Source organism: Schistocerca nitens, chromosome 4 (genome assembly GCF_023898315.1).
Source record: "Schistocerca nitens isolate TAMUIC-IGC-003100 chromosome 4, iqSchNite1.1, whole genome shotgun sequence".
NCBI lineage: Eukaryota > Metazoa > Arthropoda > Insecta > Orthoptera > Acrididae > Schistocerca > Schistocerca nitens.
In genome coordinates this window covers 94444395-94465973 of record NC_064617.1, presented here as the reverse complement: position 1 = coordinate 94465973, position 21579 = coordinate 94444395, and the positions used below count along the sequence as shown (strand labels likewise).

The window sequence follows — 21579 nt, the reverse complement described above, 5'->3', positions numbered from 1 at the left end:
AAACATCCCAAACAGTCTTGCCAGTCGGATTTTCGTAGTACGTTGAAATGCTGCTAAATTTGAAGATAAACAATACGGAATTTGTATTTACTTCGTTGGATAATGTATGAAAATGCAGTGGTTGAAACTTGGGTCGGAGAAAAAAAAGCTCGTCTTCCACTCCCCCCCCCCTCCCCTGACGCAGAGGTTTTGTCGCCAGTATTTATCTTTGTGCCTGCAAAGCATTCCTGTGTAGCGCTACATAATTCAACAGCAGAAGTTAGTTGTGGCGGCACCTACCAACGTTTTTCAGAACTTCCGCTTACTTTGCACTCGATTGTAAGCCGCAGGCGGGTTTTGGGATTACAAAAACCGGAAAAAAAGTGTGGCTTAGATTCGAATAAATACGGTATGCCAGATGGGACAATGACAGCAGTCTTTCCACAAGTCACAGCACTTGGTGATTGGCAGTTTCCTCTGTGCCACTGCCATCCCACCTAGAAAGTGCACTGTGGGCAATAAAAGAGGACTGCAATGTCTTCATGTCAAAATAAATGACTTTTAGTTTAGTCTGACAGCTATGTACTGAGACAGACAATTTGTACAGACACGCATCATCAGAGACAGTTCTGTAAATGTATAATATATGTAGTCATTCCGTGATGTTTTGGAAAGCATAATATACGCATACACATCAAAGAAAAACTCCATATTATTTGGTAGAACTTAGTTTCTCAAATGGCGTTTCAGCTAACACACAAGAAGTTGCAGTGGGGACAAAATCTAAAGATATATGTTAAAGTGACAGCCCCCAAATACTTCTGTGTTACAAAAGTGAGGAAATTTTAAGAAGAAGACTAAATCAAATACAAATTTTAAAAAATACATTTGAAAGAAGTTATCATAAAGATAAATCAGTGTTGTTCTTAACAATAAAGTCAACAGTGGACACTAAGACACAGGGTACAAATTAGATAACTGCATTGGAACTAAAGACATTTTAAGATGAATTTGGTAGTCGAGGGAAAAATATTAAATTGCTTGGCAAACAACTACATTAAAGAAGATTATGTAATTCCATGAGTCGGAAGATGGTCAACTGCATCTACAAAGGTCTACAACTGGGTCATCAATATCGAGATGACACCCCGGTAAATGACTGCAGTCATGTCTGTGGCTCATCAGTCTACAGCCCTGGCAGCTGTAGTTATGCAACCATACCCAGTTATGCAGTTTGCTGTTCACGTAACTTCACTTGCACGTCGATATCGTGATGCCGCAAATTATGCAAGAAATTTTGTGAGCTGTACTCAGTGAAAACTGGATTTTTATTGTTGTTTATTGCGGTGGTGTGTTTGTTGTGGAGAATTAAGAGTGGTGCAACAACCAGTTTATGGAGGGGCGCTCTAATATACTGTGATATTTCAGAGCTGATCTGGACTGATAATAAGCTTATTTTCTGTGTCACTGTATGCCAGTCATGATAAAACATATGGGGGCAAATATACCAGGTGATTCAAAAGTTGGAGTGCACAATTCAGCACTAATTTAAGTACAGAACTAAGTACTAGAATATATACTCCAAATACTGATCTAAGCACTAAGCTAAGTACTGAGTTAAGAACTAGATTAAGTAACTCAATCACTGAGTTAAGTACTAAAGCAGACACATGAAATACAAAGCTCGAGTAACATTACTGATACTCATAAAGAGAAAAATGAGATCTATATTAAAATATTTATGCTAACCACTTTAAACGAGCAGTTACATAATGAGAAAACTAGACAACGTTGATTTAGTAATAAAATAACTTAATAAGCAACCCATGGAAGTAAATAATTATTTGAAACATATTAAAGAAGTTGCAGGCCAGGAAGTTTTTGAAGTGCCTAGGCAGATATCAGACAATACAGTCCGGTTATATGTTTTAGAACGAGGGAAAGATAATATGATCTGATTGAAATCACATGATTTAATCTTTCAAGTTTGGTGAAAGATAGTAATGAACTATTAGAATTATAGGTAAGGTTCAAAGGAGTACTACTAGAAGAGGTTGAAATCAGCTCCTGTGTCAAACAGGGAGATGGACTGTCACCAATTTTCTTCCACATACAGTTGGATGAAACTATCAGACAATAGAGAGCAATAAACGAGGAAATGGGAATACAAAAAGATGTAAAAATTACAACACGGCTCAAGTGGGCTGCACAGCCTTTGCAGAACAGTAATAGTAAGATGGAAGAAAAGGCATGGAAATAACTTGAGGACCTACGCATGACAGCCTGAAGAATAGGACTGAGGATCACCAAAACAATACAAAGGCACTGGGGGTAAAAGGTGGACAAATTTAAATACCAGGGAGAATACATATCAGGAAAAAATAGAAGCAATGAGGGAGTAATAAAGAGGGTGAGGTCAGCCTTTAGTATGACCAGAAATACAATACAAAGAATATATCTACAGATGTTAAGATTAGACACTACAGAAAAATGGTGAAGACTGAAGTAGTACATGCAGCTGAGACAGTAACACTAGGAAGACATAGTGTCGAACACCTAGAGAAAGAGGCAGAAAAATACTGAGGAAAACACTGGGATTTAAAACAAGGCATCAAGAAGATTCCTAAAGGTGGTATTGTGACGAAAAGTGGTGGTGCGAGATGGATGTGAAGACCTAGTGAAGAACTGTACAGGAGCATGAGAACAAATTTAGGAGAAATCAAACTGAAAAGGACAAGATATGCAGGATATGTGATCAGGATGAAAATGGAGAGAATGACAAAGAATGTACAGGAAATAATGGACAGGACACAAGGAAAGGCAAGAACCAAATAGGTTGTTCAACTTAAGAACTGGTTGGAACTGAGAAACAGGATGGAAGGGAAGGAAAATAGGGGAAGCAATTAACCACCAGTGAATTCAAATGGCTCTGAGCACTATGGGACTTAATTTCTGAGGTCCTCAGTCCCCTAGAACTTAGAACTGCTGAAACCTAACTAACCTAAGGACGTCACACACATCCATGCCTGAGGCAGGATTCCAACCTGCGACCGTAGCGGTCGCGCGGTTCCAGACTGTAGCGCCTAGAACCGCTCGGCCACTCTGGCCGGCCACCAGTGAATTCACAAGAGATCAATGACAGATACATATAGAGCCACCAGTGGAGCAGACGTAAGGAAACAATACTGAAGATCTCAGAACAATTGGATTTAACATCCCATTGACATCAAGGTCATCAGAGATGGAGCACAAGCTTGCATTGTGTCAAGGATGAGGAAGGGAATCGGCCATGCCCTTTCAAAGGAACCATCCTAGCATCTGCCTGGAGCGATATAAGGGGAGAATTCATGGAAAACCTAAATCTGGATGGCCGATACAAGTCTGACCCGTTGTCCCCCCCGAATGTTGCGAGTCCAGTGTGTTATCCACCGCACCATCTTCTTCAGTTTGAAAGAACAGGAAGGATGAAGAGGATTTCGCAGGAGGAGAAGAAGAAGAAAATGCAATCCATAAAGGAGCTATCCACGGTTGTGAAGAGGCTATAATGAAAGAAGAAGAAAGACTGTCAGTAATGTCTGCAGATGCATTTTTGACTAGCTCTGTCATCTCTGATAAAATTTGCATACAAAATTACATGGCCTAGTCAAAACAAGCCAGTAAGAAATGGTGAAGGATGGGTGAGGAAACTCTAGTATCAGTAACATTAATGCAACGTTTTTTGACTAGAATGTCATTTTTCATTTTGATTTTTGGCATGAGCAACACACCAGCAACATAGCACATTTCTGGGACCGTTGGAGTGATGTTAGATTTGAATACTGCAGCCTGTGGTGCATCCACTCAAGCCAGTCTCCTTTATGAAAATACCTGCCCCCAATGAAAGAAATGAGAGTGATAGCATGACTGCCCTCCTTACACCCCTCTTTGAGCTACACATGCAGGCACTAGTGTGTGAATGCTTTGAGGATGATGCAACTTTAGAAAACATACATAATCGCCTGGTGATTCAACCTTACTCTTTTAATGGTCAGGGCATCAAGGAACAGCTAACACACTGGGTCAATAGGATTTCTAAAGTACGGGATTACACAGAAAAGAGAAGTGTACTTGATTTATGGTGCAACAGTAAATAAAAAAACGAAAGTCCCACAGCCTGAAATAAGCATCAAAATCTCCACAAAGCACAAATGGTTGTGGAAGCTGTAATGAAAGTGTTGACAGTTCATTGCCAAGAGTGTAATGTAATGGGAGATAAAGGAGCAATAAGTCACATTATATGGCACACGGTCAATAACCGTAATTTGTTACAGAAACAGCCACACCATCTTCAACCCCTCACCACTGAGATTATCCTTCCTATGGAGTTTTACTCTCTTTTCCGCCGTGTGTATCTCATATCAGAGGCAATATTCTTTTCCCCTCCTCATACTCTTTTTCTTGCTCAGATACCAACAAATGGATTGTTGCTGACTAACTGGGAGGTTCACCCATGCAAACTGTGGATTGCACATCTTCAAAGTGTAACTATCAAATGTACAATAATTTTCTTCAATTTTAGTTTTTCTGTACTCTGCCCCCTCTATTAGGTGGATGTTGGTGATACAGGCTAGTCAAAAAGCCACTGTCACTTATGGAGCTTCTATTTCATATTCCAGTACTGATTTCCTCAATTTTTTACTCAGCATTTTTAGCAGCATTTAATTGGTGTTACAGCAATTCATGCTGACTATGTATTCTTATTGCCGCTTTGGCTATTGACATGATCACCCTAGTTTAATTTTTCTTTCTTTCCAGTTATTCTGACTTGGGTTAAAGTTCAAACTCTCTTTTAGATGAGTCCATCCCATATTTCCTATTCTTTACCCAAAGCAAGAACACTTAAATGGTACCTGTATAAAATTTTCTTCAAATACAGCTGTAGTCTATATGGCGAAAGACAGGCCCTGACAGTTACAGCAGCCTTTGCACAGGTGTTGTTTGTATCTACAACAGTCAATCGTGCAACACAATTTTATATACATCTCTATGACAAAGGCTCAGTGATGATGCAACTTTATATGCAACTGTTGTTTTCAGTCATGTAGCTTTGGTACTGCCAGCAGTCTTTTGCAATTTGCAGTTGAAAGCTGGCAACAGCACTGTCAGATGTCAGGGCTTCACTTTCGCTGTACAGAGCACAAATACTTACACGATCTCGGCGTCCGCTTTCAGAGTGCTTGTCACGCTTGGTGCTTCCGCCACTGCGTGAGCTCGATTTGTGATGATGATGATGCAGAATTGCAGCTTGTGGTGGTTTAATGTCTAATGAATCTGCAGTGTCATCTGCCTCCTCTTCTGACATTCTGAAATAGTATATGATGATAACATTTCAGCAACAATTTATTTGATATACTACTGAATGAAAGGAAAGAAGAGTTATACACTTTGAAGCACAGAAGATATTAATAAACTTTAGCCACAGGATATTTCTGAGAACTTCTCAGTGTATTAAAGATGAGCAAGATCAAGTCTAAAACAATGAGGTTACTAGATTATTCACTCTGCCCAGATGAGTCACTTCGGGGAAAATATCCCTAACAGGGTGATTCCATATAAAGTGCTCTAGGGTTAGTTTCCTTTCCTCTGTCAAAGCTCATCCAGATGTTTGATATTCTGTCACATCTCCTCACCATAGTTTTTTGATGTAATTCTTCGGGATTTCCCAGTGATTTGCCAACATTCTTGAATAGTTGGGTGTATTGCTGGATATTGCAGTCTTCCTTGCACAATATTTCAGTCACCTTACTTGTCGCCTTCATCAGATGCTATCTAACACTGAAGGATGGGTCATATTCATAATTTGTACACTCTGCCTTCTTGCTCTATCTGCAGTCTGATCCCACTTGTGCTGCTCTCAGATGACAGTGTCGTGCCCTCAAGTGTTCCTTTTTCAGTACTAGTCGAATGGTCACGTTCTCTTTGGGTTGTACCGAGATGTTCTGTTGTCAGTCTGTTCCACCTGATAGCATGTTAGAGGTTCCTGTGGTAATGAGTTCTGCATTTGTTGTGTTTTCAACAGATCTAGAGCAGGATTCCAGTTTTACTCAGCCAACAGGTCATTACCCTAATGACTAGGTTCTCCATTACATGAATCTCTATCAACTTCCTTATTACACTGTATCATTATTGGGTCTTTGGACCAGGACTATATTCTCTTCACAGCTCATAGAATGATCAAGGTCCAAGCAAGCAGCACCCAGCGAAGGCTTATTGCAAACAAGTGTGGCACTGATATTCTTGGCATCTGATGTCAACACTTCTTGTAGATTGTCCAATATGTGACATGCTGCTGCTTTGGTAAGACATATCATAAATTCCCGATCATCTTTAATGTTCCATAGTAGCCATCCTGTAGCGATGCAAGGGGGTACCAAATTTGTTATAAAAGTCAGTAAATTACTCAACGGATAGTATTTTTCAGTACAGGTATTTCATTCATTCCAAGAAAGTGTCAATTCGTGACGTCATCATCCAGGCATGAGTTGACTGTAATCTGAATCCATTTTAGCAAACTAATAATTTCTCTCAGGTGATAAAATTTTATTGATTATGAAATACAAGTTCTTGAAGTTTATTCAAATCAGAAATGTTTAATTAGTAATTACACGCCATAATTTATTTGTTTAATATGAAGGTGTTTTGAATTTTGTATGCATAAAAATTTTACTCTGAGATGAGATATCACTTAAGAGTGCTAAAAGTGCGCATGTACAGTTCGCTGACCTATGTGGTGAATTTTATTTTGTGATCTTGGCCCGAATGGAGAGTAGATCCAGTTTCATTTAAACTTTATGTGGGATAGACATATCATGTTATTACAAAAGAGTCGTTTAGCCCATTAGGGAAAACTGAAACCAGCACGCTCGATTTGAAATACGTTACACATGTAAATCGCGTACATTAGTTGAAAATTCGTTCGGACTTAATGCACGAAGTTGTAAATAAATTTTGAGACAAGTGCTGATTTTTACAAAAAATTGAACCAAAAGTTTATTCAAAATATTGAGGTCCAGTTTTAATTGAGAGAAATATCACCTTGTTGATTACATTGCCTATCAACATTGCAAATGTGTGTGTGTGTGTGTGTGTGTGTGTGTGTGTGTGTGCGTGTGTGTGTGCGTATACCTGTCCTTTTTTCCCCCTAAGGTAAGTCTTTCCGCTCCCGGGATTGGAATGACTCCTTACCCTCTCCCTTAAAACCCACATCCTTTCGTCTTTCCCTCTCCTTCCCTCTTTCCTGATGAAGCAACTGTTTGTTGCGAAAGCTTGAATTTTGTCTGTATGTTTCTGTGTCTATCGACCTGCCAGCACTTTCGTTCGGTAAGTCACATCATCTTTGTTTTTAGATATATTTTTCCCACGTGGAATGTTTCCCTCTATTATATTAATTAAATCATTAGAATGATTTGTGATGTAGTAAGGCCCTTTAAACATACAAAATGTAACACGAAGTTTGCTGACCGCATGAGAGTATGACAGCATTTTTCTTTCCATAAATGCCAATAAACTGGCAATTTCAAAAGTTAATAATTTAACTGTTGCGTAACTTCATTGATTGCCCTACACTACTACAGAACTTGTAGTATTGTGTGTCTTCACAAGAGATCTCAAGAAGCCGGGATAAACAGGAAGAAGAAAAAGACTAAAGAAGAGGCATTGTTATATTTGGTGCTGCAACTTGAGGCTTGAAAAGGATATACTAACAACTTCAGACCCAAGGCACGAACTTCAACCCATCGGAAAGGACAAGTACTCACAGCTAACGTGAGATACTCGCAGGTATGAGTAGGATAGACATAGTACAAAAGAACAGTTCTACGGTTGGTGAAAGTATATTTTGACTTGATATTGATATTTTAACTTTGTATAAAGCTTTACTGTATGGTTAAATGATGATGGCGTCCTCTTGGGTAAAATATTCCGGAGGTAAAATAGTCCCCCATTAGGATCTCCGGGCAGGGACTACTCAAGAGGACATAGTTATCATGAGAAAGAATACTGGCGTTCTACGGATCGGAGCATGGAATGTCAGAGCCCTTAATCGGGCAGGTAGGTTAGAAAATTTAAAAAGGAAAATGGATAGGTTAAAGTTAGATATAGTGGGAATTAGTGAAGTTCGGTGGCAGGAGGAACAAGACTTTTGGTCAGGTGAATACAGGGTTATACATACAAAATCAAATATGGGTAATGCAGGAGTAGGTTTAATAATGAATAAAAAAATAGGAGTGCGGGTAAGCTACTACAAACAGCATAGTGAACGCATTATTGTGGCCAAGATAGATACGAAGCCCACACCTACTACAGTAGTACAAGTTTATATGCCAACTAGCTCTGCAGATGATGAAGAAATTGATTAAATGTATGATGAGATAAAAGAAATTATTCAGGTAGTGAAGGGAGACGAAAATTCAATAGTCATGGGTGACTGAAATTCGAGAGTAGGAAAAGGGAGAGAAGGAAACATAGTAGGTGAATATGGATTTGGGGTAAGAAATGAAAGAGGAAGCCGACTGGTAGAATTTTGCACAGAGCATAACTTAATCATAGCTAACACTTGGTTCAAGAACCATAAAAGAAGGTTGTATACATGGAAGAAATCCTGGAGATACTAGAAAGTATCAGATAGATTATATAATGGTAAGATAGAGATTTAGGACCAGGTTTTAAATTGTAAGGCATTTCCAGGGGCAGATGTGGACTCTGACCACAATCTATTGGTTATGAACTGTAGATTAAAACTGAAGAAACTGCAAAAAGGTGGGAATTTAAGGAGATGGGACCTGGATAAACTGACTAAACCAGAGGTTGTACAGAGTTTCAGGGAGAGCATAATGGAACAATTGACAGGAATGGGAGAAAGAAATACAGTAGAAGAAGAATGGGTAGCTCTGAGGGATGAAGTAGCGAAGGCAGCAGAGGACCAAGTAGGTAAAAATACAAGGGCTAGTAGAAATCCTTGAGTAACAGAAGAAATATTGAATTTAATTGATGAAAGGAGAAAATATAAAAATGCAGTAAATGAAGCGGGCAAAAAGGAATACAAACGTCTCAAAAATGATATCGACAGGAAGTGCAAAATGGCTAAGCAGGGATGGCTAGAGGACAAATGTAAGGATGTAGAGGCTTATGTCACTAGGGGGTAAGATAGATACTGCCTACAGGAAAATTAAAGAGACCTTTGGAGATAAGAGAACCACTTGTATGAATATCAAGAGCTCAGATGGCAACCCAGTTCTAAGCAAAGAAGGGAAATCAGAAAGGTGGAAGGAGTATATAGAGGGTCTATACATGGGCGATGTACTTGAGGACAATATTATGGAAATGGAAGAGGATGTAGATGAAGATGAAACTGGAGATATGATACTGCGTGAAGAGTTTGGCAGAGCAATGAAAGACCTGAGTTGAAACAAGGCCGCCGGAGTAGACAACATTCCATTAGAACTACTGACGGGCTTGGGAGAGTCAGTCCTGACAAAACTCTACCATCTGGTGAGCAAGATGTATGAGACAGGCGAAATACCCTCAGACTTCAAGAAGAATATAATAATTCAAATCCCAAAGAAAGCAGGTGTTGACAGATGTGAAAATTACCAAGCTATCAGTTTGATAAGTCACAGCTACAAAATACTAACACGAATTCTTTACAGATGAATGGAAAAACTGGTAGAAGCGGACCTCGGGGAAGATCAGTTTGGATTCCATAGAAATGTTGGAACACGTGAGGCAATACTGACCCTACGACTTAGCTTAGAAAATAGATTAAGGAAGGGCAAACCTACATTTCTAGCATTTGTAGACTTAGAGAAAGCTTTTGATAATGTTGACTGGAATACTCTTTTTCAAATTCTAAAGGTGGCAGGGGTAAAATACAGGGAGCGAAAGGCTATTTACAATTTGTACAGAAACCAGATGGCAGTTGGAAGAGTTGAGGGGCATGAAAGGGAAGCAGCAGTTGGGAAGGGAGTGAGACAGGGTTGTTGCCTATCCCCGATGTTATTCAATCTGTATATTGAGCAAGCAGTAAAGGAAACAAAAAGAAGAATTCGGAGTAGGTATTAAATCCATGGAGAAGAAATAAAAACTTTGAGGTTTGCCGATGACATTGTAATTCTATCAGAGACAGCAAAGGACTTGGAAGAGCAGTTGAATGGAATGGACAGTGTCTTGAAAGGAGGATATAAGATGAAAATCAACAAAAGCAAAACGAGGATAATGGAATGTAGTCGAATTAAGTCGGGTGATGCTGAGGGAATTAGATTAGGAAATACGTCACTTAAAGTAGTAAGGGAGTTTTGCTATTTGGGGAGCCAAATAACTGATGATGGTCGAAGTAGAGAGGATATAAAATGCAGACTGGCAATGGCAAGGAAAGCGTTTCTGAAGAGAAATTTGTTAACATCGAGTATAGATTCAGGAAGTCTTTTCTGAAAGTATTTGTATGGAGTGTAGCCATGTATGGAAGTGAAACATGGACGATAAATAGTCTGGACAAGAAGAGAATAGAAGCTTTCGAAATGTGGTGCTACAGAAGAATGCTGAAGATTAGATGGGTAGATCACATAACTAATAAGGAGGTATTGAATAGAATTGGGGAGAAGAGGAGTTTGTGGCACAGCTTGACAAGAAGAAGCGACTGGTTGGTAGGACAAGTTCTGAGGCATCAAGGGATCACAAATTTAGCATTGGAGAGCAGCATGGAGGGTAAAAATCGTAGAGGGAGGCCAAGAGATGAATACACTAAGCAGATTCAGAAGGATGTAGGTTGCAGTAAGTACTGGGAGATGAAGAAGCTTGCACAGGATAGAGTAGCATGGAGAGCTGCATAAAACCAGTCTCAGGACTGAAGACGACAACAACAACAACAACAACAACAACAACAACAACAAAGGTATTAGGAAAAATGTACACCCGAACAAGGAGAGCGTGAGATAATGCAACCCAGAGTTTGGAAGTGACAGGTGAGAGGAGTGAAACTGGATATAATCCTCATGAGGAGGTAACTAGGGAACCAATCATGGAGCAGCGATTACATAATTTGAGTGAGGAAAATATTGGTGAAAGAGTCCCAAATGTAATAAATGTTGGACAGCAATCACATAATTTAAGTGATAGTAATATCATTGATGTGAAGGCGACAGTAGAAGCAGACCCGAGTACAAGTAGAAATAGTAATATACAGGAGTCTATAAATACCAAAGTTACACAGGAAAGAGTGAATCTTACATCAAATGTTACAGAGCTTAAAGATGATGATATTATTAAATTCACGGCGAGTATGCAACATCAGTTAACTGAGAATATGCGACGTTTAAATGATAAGTTTGATACTAAATTTGATTCACCAACTGAAAAATTCAACACCCAAATGGGTTTACTCAATGAAAAATTTGGCAACAAGTTCGAGTTACTTAAAGATGATAATAGACAATTAAATGAGAAATTCCATAACTTAAAAGTAGAGTGGGGAGAACGATTAAATACTAAATATGGTGAATTAGAAATAAAAGTTTCCATGGATATGACTAACCTACACACCGAATTTATGGGTAAAATTAATGAAAATCTGTAACTGTGAAAGTAGTTACATGAAGGCTAGTGTGCAATTTGAGGATCTGTCTAAAAAGATGTCAGAATTCGAAATAAACACTTGCAAGGGCATAGATAAATATTTAAAGGACCAAACTAAAAAATTAGATGATTATCTTTTTGAGTGGATAGAAGTTAAAAATAAGGAAATCGAAGAGGAAGTCAATACCACTCTCGAGTTGAAACAAGCTGAGGTAGCTAAGGAAAAACATATGTCAAATGATGGACTTATCAAGTTATTTAATAGTGAGTTTCAGGCTATTAAAGATAAAGTAATTGAAGAATTACCTAAGTGGCAAAGTGAAACAAACTGTAAATTGTCGGAATTACAACAAAAATCTTCACGAAATGTATTGACTACAGACAACTGTTCCAAAGGCATGCTTAGGAATAATAAATCCTGTAGTGAAGTAAAATGTAACCGTTGTGGGACACACCCTATAAATTTTGTGACTGTTATGGAAATGAAAATGATACTTCTGTCCAAAGGGGATACTCGTCATCTTTAAAGGTTGAGACAAGCATATTCAAAAGCAGACACTTTTCTGACTGAAAAAGATGACACCCATCCAAAAATTTTCATAAACGATTTTAAGCGTATTTTTCCTCGCAGTTAGTCTGAACATGATAGACTTCAATTTATTGTGTCCAAGATCACAGGTGAAGCAGCACTGTGGGCTGCATAAGCGAGTGAGAATTGTAATACATGCGCGGAGTTTGGACAACTTTTCTTAGCGAAACACTGGTCGAGTAGCAAACAAGAGAGGCTACGAAAGGAGGTGTATCAACTGAAATTTTATAATAGTAAACAAGGTTCATTAAGACAGTATTTCGAGAAATACATTAATAAAACAAGGTACTCGAGTGATCCCATTTCCCATAGAGAAGTGATACATATTTTGAAAGGAAGATTACCCATTCATATACGTGAGAAACTTATAAATGTCCCTGACTATGACATGGAACAGTTCCTGTCTGCGGTCGATCCAATCAATACGGTACTAGAAGATGCCCGAGTATGGACTAGTAATCAAATGTCTACCTCACAACATAATAATAATAATAATAATAATAATAATAATAATAATAATAATAGTACTAACAATAACGACAACCAAGATAGAAATACTAAACCTATACTACACAAAGGAGGGCAAGCGACATCTTATGGCTATAGTAAAGGCAATAATAATAATCAATATAAATATAACACCTATTATACTAAAGAAACCTATGGGAATAATAATAATCAGGTGAATCAGATTAGTACAGGAAAACCAAATAGCAAACACAGACAGAATGATTCAAATAATCAGTATGGTAATTCATGCAGACGTGATATATACCCCAAAGATAATCCTGATAGTGACTCAGAACTAAAGCTGAATTCAAATGTTAAAGCAACCTTGGCAAAACATTCCAAAAAATGTAAATTTTCATAAAAAAGTTATGTTTGATATGCCAAAGCCTGAACTTCCAGCGTTGAGAAATTTCTGCTGTGAATAAAACAACAAAGCCGAAATGGTAAAAAACAGTTGTGGCGATGTTTGTGGAATCATGAAACCTGGTGCAAAAATTCAGGAAGTCATAGCAAGCTGCGATCCTGAAAGAGTAAAAAACAATTATGTGATTATAATAGGTGGTTCGAACAATGTAGCCTGCAATTAAGGTTTTGATGTTACATGATCACTTAAGGACAAATTAATGGTGCTTCAGCATTCTAACGTATTTATATTGTGAACATTCCAGAGACTCGACTTAATCCCACAGTCCTGTGTAAATGAAGCAGTCTCTCAAATGAACTCTAAATAAGCAAAGACTTGTAAACAGTTTAGTAATACTTGTGTTGCAGATACGAGTAGTTTTCAAAGAGAGTTGTTTACCAGACACAGCATGCACCTTAACAGGTCAGGTAAACAAACTTTAGGTACTCTTAAATGCGGCAATTATCAAAGAAATCAAAATATCTCCTCACTCAGAACCTATTCCCCTTAAATGGTCCCAGCAAGCTCAGAATTTCCGCGAAACAGTTAACAATGAGCCTATTGTTTCTGAGACCACAAATACTTCTTTAGGCAAAAGCAGCTGCTTTCAGCAAATACCAAAGCTATGACAATTTTTCACCATAATGTAGGACGACTTATAAACAAAGTTAACGTAATTTCTGTTCTTTTAGATGACCCACAAGAGATAAAGGATGCCGATGTTTTATGCTTCAGTGAACACCACATGAGAAATGTTGAAATGTTACAGCTCAGTGGTTACTGTCTAGCAACACATTACTGTAGATCCATCATGAAGAATGGTGGAGTAGTAATTTACTTAAAAAATAACATATCATATAGCACATTGAATTTAAAGAGTCACTGTATCGACCAAGATATTGAAATATGTGGCGTAGAAATTACTGTAAGTGACCGTACAGTTATAGTGTTAGCACTATACAGAGCTCCCTCAGGGAACATAAAGATGTTCCTGAGGCAGTTAAGTGTACTCAGAATACAAGGATCTAATAATTACAGGTGATTTCAATGTAGATTTCCTAAATGAAAGCAATGGTAAAGCAGATCTAGAACATCTAGTTGATCATCATCATCTGATGACATTAGTAAATTTTCCAACTAGAGTGACTGAGAACTGTCAAAAGTCTGATTGACAACACCTTTATAGATAAGTCAAGAGTCAACAATATCAGTGTACTTCCAATTCTTGGCCTTTCTGACCATGGTGGTCAATTGCTTACTCTCACCGACATCAATCTGAGCAACAGTTCTGAAAAGTCTTGGAAATCTTTTAGGATAATAAATGATGAAATCCTCCAAAATTTCAACACCAGCCTGCAAGAGATATACTGGTGGCCAGTGTACAATGAAACAGATGTGAACAAAAAGTATAATACATTTCTGAATGAATTTATGTCGATCTCTGAAGACACATCTCCCAAAAAGATAATTAGAAACAGTCATGTAACTGTCAATAAGTCATGGATCACTGCAGAAATAAAAACATCCTGCAGAAAAAAAAGGACACTACATTATTCCCTCAGAACTTGTAATGATCCAAAGAAATGTCAGCATTACAAACTTTACAGTAGCATCCTAAAGAAAGTAATAAATAAGTCAAAAAATACGTGCATTAAGTCTGAAATTGATAAGTCTGACAATAAAATAAAAACAATTTGGAATGTAATAAAGTGGGAAACGCAAAAAACGGGGAACAGGACCCCCATTGAAATTCAATAAGGTACCAATATTGTAAAGAAACCTGAAATGGTTGCAGCAATCTTCAACAGGCACTTTTTGTCAGCAGCAGTGAAGACAGGCTGTAAAGGTTCTGTCGACGAGTCATTGGCTCTTCTACAGAAAGCTATCAGTAATAGACCCTCACAATTATCATTACCTCATGTTACAGTAAAAGAGATTTAAAGAATTATTACCTCATTAAAAAATAAAAGTCTGTTAGTGTGGACAGTATTTTCTGGAAAATAGTGAAATAAAATATATAAGTCCAGTCTTATGCAACATATTCAATGCATCTCTGCAAGAAGGAATAGTCCCCACCACACACCTTGACACTGCGAGTTTTTACCAACCTTGCAATCTGGCAGTGGAGCCAATTTTCCTACTCCCTGTGACACACAACATGCCACCATTGCGCTGCACAGTGGTCGCTGTAGCGTGCGAAGAGCTTACGGCGACACAGAACTTTTGGCGCATACCGGTCCCCAGCTGAGGAACCCCGGGGTTGCCAAGACAGTACCCAGAAAATGAATGTCGAGCCCCTGAGGGCTATAGGGATATGGCACAGGAAATCAGTCTGTGAACTAGTTCTGGAGGATAGTGCCTGTCTGTGAAGGCCTTTGTGAGACCTTCAGCATATTGGGCACAGGAGTTCTTATCACCGCAGATATGCCATCCCCAGGTGGCTGGACTGTAAGGGAGGGATTTTTTTGGTGTGGAAGGGACAGCAGCTGTTGAAGTGCACGTAGTGTTGGTGGTTAGTGGGTTTAATGTGGAGAGAGGTGTGGAGGGGCCATCAGAGAGTAGGAGGTCAACAGCCAGGAATGTGACACACTGGGTTGAGGAGCACCAGGTGAAGCAGACAGAAGAGAAATGTTGGAGGTTGTACTCCCACTGAAAAAAATGGCCCATATTAACTAACATCTCCAACCAATTGCCTAAAATCTAGCCTCCCGCATCAAAGATACCAATTACTTCCCTAACAAACTCTCCACCATACCCACCTGTTTACATCCTACATACTTACTCTTCACTGTTAATGTCTCTTCCCAACATGCAAACAAGCCAACGATCTTGCCACTATTGGACACTACTTTTCCCAATATCCTTCAGACTCCAAACCCACTACTTCATTCCTCTTACATCTTACTACCTTTATCTTAACTTTCAACTACTTCTTTGAAGGGAAGGTAAACAAACAAATATGTGGCACAGCCATGGGCACCCGCATGGTACCATCCTATGCTAAACTGATTATGGACCACCTAGAGAAGACCTTCCTAGCCCCCCAAAATGTCAAACCCCTGGTGTGGTTCAGGTTCATTGACGATATCTTCATGATCTGGACTCAGGTCCAAGACACTATCTTCATTCCTTCACAACCTCAACACCTTCTCTCCCATCTGCTTCATCTGGTCCTCCTCAAGTCCCACCAACTTTATCTACATTTTGACTGCTGCCATCCCTTCCGCACAAAAAAGTCCCTCCCATACAGCCTGGCCACCAGGGGATAGTGTATCTGCAGTGATAAGAACTCCCTATGCTGAAGGTCTCACACAGACCTTCACAGATGGGCACTATCCCACAGACCTAATCTGCAAACAAAGTTCCCGTGCCATATTCAAACCACTTCAATCCTCTCACCACCCCCAAGGAGCACCTCCTTTGTTACCCAGTACCAACCCAGACTTCATCAGGGCTTTGATTCTCTATGATTGATATCCTATCCAAGATTCTTCCCACCCCTCCTTTAGTGGTGTTCCATCACCCACCCATCCTCCACATCCTATTTCATCCATTTGTGACAGAATCTGCCTGTGGACGATCCAGGTGCAAGACATGTCCATTCCACCCATCCAGCACCATTCCAGACCTGTCACAGGCACAGGCTTATCCCACCCCATCAGACACTTGGCCACCTGTGAATCAGCCATGTCATATACCAGCTCTTCTGCAATTTTAACACAACTTTTTATATTGGCATGATTATCAGCCAGTTGTCTACCAAGATGAATGGATGCTGCCAAACTGCCAAGAGCAAAGCAGACCAGGGACACAGCATGCAGCGGTACATAACATGCTTCCAAGAAAGAAGATTTTCTTTGACTTTGAAAGTTGCTGGAATAAGAGAAAATCAGCAGTTTATTCCAACTGGCTGGAAAATAATTCAAGTGACAAGGTTGTCAAGGAGCTTCTTATCATTTGTTGGCCTTGAGTACAGTGCATTGCTTCCCTCCTTCAGTGAGAATCTTTGCACTTTTCAGCAGACGACACACAGCTGGGTCCCAAGTGTGTTTGTTTGTGCAGTGTGCTTAGGTTATGCTGTGAAGCGATGTACATGCAATGATGTCTGTCGACTTGAAACGAAGCACGCTTAAATTTATAGGTGATTACAGACAAAGAAAAGTCTTGTGGAATGGCACTTGTAAAGATTATTTGAATAAAAACTTGAGCTGTGATGCCCTGACTGTCAAGAATTAAATAAAAGGTTTCCCATCATACTGCTGTAAACAATCAAGCACTGTACGTTTCAAAGTAAGAAAATACAGAAGAATAAGCCACAAATTTATGAAAACTCATGTTATAGCAACTTAACAAGCACAACAGAGGGGCACACAAAAGAAATGATAGGCTAACTACAGTTCCTGAACAAATTACTAGAAATAGAAACAAAGGACACTGGTGATGCAAAAAAAAGATACAAAGTTGGAAAACATAATCTTCATTCTAATGGACTCTGGTGGCTATGAATCCTCAAATTTGTCAAATCCGATGATGTTAATCTACTTATAATCCTTAATGATTAACATTGTGTAAACAACTTTTTTCATAAAATAAAATGCAAATAACACATTGAAACTTAATTAAACTTTTCATAATGACTAAGAACCTCCCTTAAGTATTTCTCAGTGTCAGGAAAAAAAAAAATCACAAAAATGCTCGTTTCGAAATGTGTTTACTAGCTATCAAAATGTTATTGCCAGCCTTATTGCTACAGTTTCCCAAGCAGAAAATTTATAATCTTGCTGTGACCTCCTGAAATTCGCAAATAAAATATTGTCTTCAATTTATATTTCTTCCCCTACATCTGTTATTAGATACTTCTTTATCTATAGCCACTTTTGTGTTTTCTTTTTCTGTTGTCTTTTCATTAGAGAGCTTTTCAGCACAAGCTCCCAAGCAAAGATGGGGATTCCCAGCAGACCGGTTGCACAATGAGGCAATGTGTGGGCACAGGAACAACCACACACACACATGCATTCTTTCCACAAATTTTTGTGCACGCATTTTTGTTAAGTTCCCCAAATGCTTGGGAACCGGTTTAAGAAACACAATGATTGGAAACCTTTATTAAGTAACCCTCCAGCAGGACCAGGAATCTGGAAAAGTACTCAATCAATGGCTCGACTTGCTCAGGTGTGGCCCCTTGACAATGGGGATGCCCATATATTTTACTAAAAGCTACCATGGACCAAAGCAAGCTTTTTTAATTGTGTTTCAACTGAAGTCTACTTTAAAAATCCTATGTTTTCTGATACTCTAATACACTGATTTGCATGAGAAACTTCTAGTGGCTAATTGCAAACCCTTCAGGGAAAAAACATTCACAGAAATCTGATATTGTGTAGAGAAAAAGATGCTATTTTAAATGGTGATTGGTGAAAGTATGTACCAAGCACCCCTTCTGATATAAAAGGGTTCAAAATTCACATTCATTTGTTTCCAGGCAAACTCATTCCTGTCTATCTAAAAACTATGAACCTAAAAATGAAAAACCAGGATTAACACCAGTTTCCCAAAGTGAAATTCCCTGATTTCCATACAAGTTTTAGCATTTTTCCTTGACAAATTTTGAGATCTCAAGTTTAACTCATAAGTTAACAATCTATCTTTGCACCTACAGTACAACAAACAATAGCGTGGAGGAGGAAATATCTAAAAAAAACCTTGCAACTAGATGACATTTCCTGAAGCGAACAAAAATCTGATGTACTAACATCAACATCTTCAGTAATGAACTGTTTTTAAGTGGAGAAGGCAAACCAAATGGTATATGTGTTTCATTAAGACCACTGATGTTACGTTATTTCAATAAAATTTGATGACAAAAATATGCATTTCCTTGGAGTCGCCAGACGGATTTAAAATAGCTTCACTGATTTCAGAAATAACCTCAGAAAAGAGTAGGCCTCTTGAAAGAAGTGTATAAGGTGGGGAAGAATTGTGTAAACCAATACTGTAAGTGACCGCCAATAAAATGTGGTTCAACTATGTTCATTATTGTCACTTATTATCCACTGTGTTATATCTATTATTTTACAGGTATTGGGTGATTTTTCTTTTGAGAAATATATGAGTACATGGCATACAAACCACCAGTGAATGACACAATTTTCTTCTTCTTATCATCCATACTTTCTAACATTTAAACTCCTTTTGAAGTGTCAAAATGTACTAGAACAAATAAAATGTCTTTAAAACGCCACACTGTACAATGGCTTGTGGTGAGACAGTCGCAATTACTGAGATCCATCGCCCATGGTCTCTGGCCCACTGAGGAGCATAGTAGTCCTGGGTCCATGGATAAACCATGAAAATCTGCTGCATTATGCCACACACAAACAGACCCACCTTGCAGGAAGGCAAGACTAGATCCAAAGGGCAGGGCCTGCACATTAGTGGGTACTGAAAGGCTTCAGATTGGCAGGCTCGATCCATTTCAGATTCCTGCAGAAACGGCCTGCAGTTTTGACCTTCTTGGAAATCCACTCATGTGGCCAACTATTCACGAGCCACACACAGCATGTTGATGAAATATGCCCACTGTGATCAATTCATGCAACAGATAACTTGCATGAATATCTGAGAATCGAAACTAATGAGGATAGGTAGCAGCTCACTGTATAGATGATCACTGAGTCGCAGACAGGCATGTAGAAGAGACAATCACACTCTCACAACTAAATTTTCAGCCATAGCTTTTGTCAGAAAAAGAGAGCGCACACACATTCATAAAATCACTCAGACACAAATCATGCACACATGACTGCCATCTCTGGCTGCTGCATCTACAGTCTCTGAGAATCAGATCCAAACAAACCACTCCTCATGCCTCCTCGCCTCTCATCTGAGCTGCTAGGCAAGCGGAAATAAGTAGTGGCAGCTCTGAGTGCAAGCAGAAGGGAGTGGTAGGAAGGGGAGAAGCAGTAGGAATGAGGGAGTACGGAAGTGACACATGTATTTAGCTGCACCCAGCCGGAGACGATACGTGACACCTCAGTAAAAAACCCTTTCATCTACTGAGACAAAAATGAGATTTTTCTATTTTTTTCAGATTTCCCTGGTGTGTTTGAAATTCCCCGATATTCTCTGATTTCCAGAACCTGTGGTACCCCTGACAACTTATAGTCTTTATAAAAAGCTACCAGACAATAAGTTCACAACAGGAGAGACTTCTAAACCATCTACATACTGCAATCGCTACTCCAACTTGGAAGAAATTTAGTTGCTGTAAAATTAACTGGCAGCTCTGAGTGCCACTTGGAGCAAAAGTAATGGGACAAATGACGTGACAGGATGTGCAAAATGAAAACTTTGCAACTTTCTGGTGACATTTTGTAGCTTTCCCACAATTATTCACTGAATTATAGCACTTCAAAAATGACTAAAATATTTTGAAATGTTACCGCACCATTTGAGTATCCTTCACTTAAGAGGCCCCTACTCTCAAATTTAAATTTTGGGAGCTAGAAATTTGTGGTCATTTAGTAAATGTGCATTTAGTACTGACCAAGTTTCTTGAAGAATATAAATGCCATTAAATCCAATGTAGCAGCAGTTGTACTAATGCTAATTACAGCGTCCACGGAAATTTATTACCTTAATCTCTCAGTCATCTCACTGCAAGTTTTCTGAAGCACAATGTGGAGAGGGGGGGTGGGGGGAGGGGGGGGGGTGGAGGACACACATCTGCAATAGCACTTCATACTGGATGCAGTGAAGTTAAGATCAATATTTTGGGCTTTACTCACAAATGACACACTGGTGCCTTTTTTGACTTGCTTAAAAAGAATGGAAGCCACAACAAAACAAGAATGAGGGCATTAGGGAAATGTCCACTTCCAACCATCTGCTCTGACCTGTGACGTCATCAATATGGCAGAAACACCTAAAATGGTGACAATGTCGTCACTATATTCATATGCCAACAAATGTGAACAAAAATAAAAACAACAGAAGAATGTCTCACTCCACCAAGAAAATAACACTAGTGGAAAAACCATGCGACGAACTAAATATATAACAATACGACACACTGCATCAACCTAAAACAATCATTACAAAATAAAAAATTCTCAACTTTCAATATAACGCTACAGCCACAAAACCAACAGAAATCGTACACTTCACTCTATCATTATAGCTCAAACGAAGACCTAGAAAAGAAAATCAATGCACACAACTCCAAAAAGTGGAAACAGATATTTCCCTTGACCTGTATAGCTCTAAACGCAGCTCTCAATACCTACTTTAAAAATAAATAATAATAATAATAATAAAAACCTTCACACACCTACATCACTCACAAAACCCCAACAACTCAAAAACCCAAAAATCGCCATGTTCACTACGCCAATTAAAAGACAACCAAAATACCATAGATATAAAACAGACAAAACATCACAATAACTACAGAATAAAACCAAAACAAAAAATTACTTACCAACAAAAGTCT

The 21579-nt window shown here is 38.8% G+C and overlaps 1 protein-coding gene across 7 annotated transcripts in view; it reads right to left on the bottom strand.

Moving 5' to 3' along the window:
- Positions 1-21579, bottom strand: part of LOC126251497 (cyclin-dependent kinase 11B) — a 114581-nt gene that overhangs the window by 83733 nt on the left and 9269 nt on the right. For all 7 annotated transcript variants that reach the window (XR_007545741.1, XR_007545742.1, XR_007545743.1 and 4 more), the window contains exon 2: positions 5168-5321. Coding sequence is in view for 1 of the 7 variants with exons in the window: in XM_049951969.1 (XP_049807926.1) it covers positions 5168-5321 (154 nt within the window). In the remaining 6 variants the exon portion in view is untranslated. The remainder of the gene's footprint in view (positions 1-5167; positions 5322-21579) is intronic.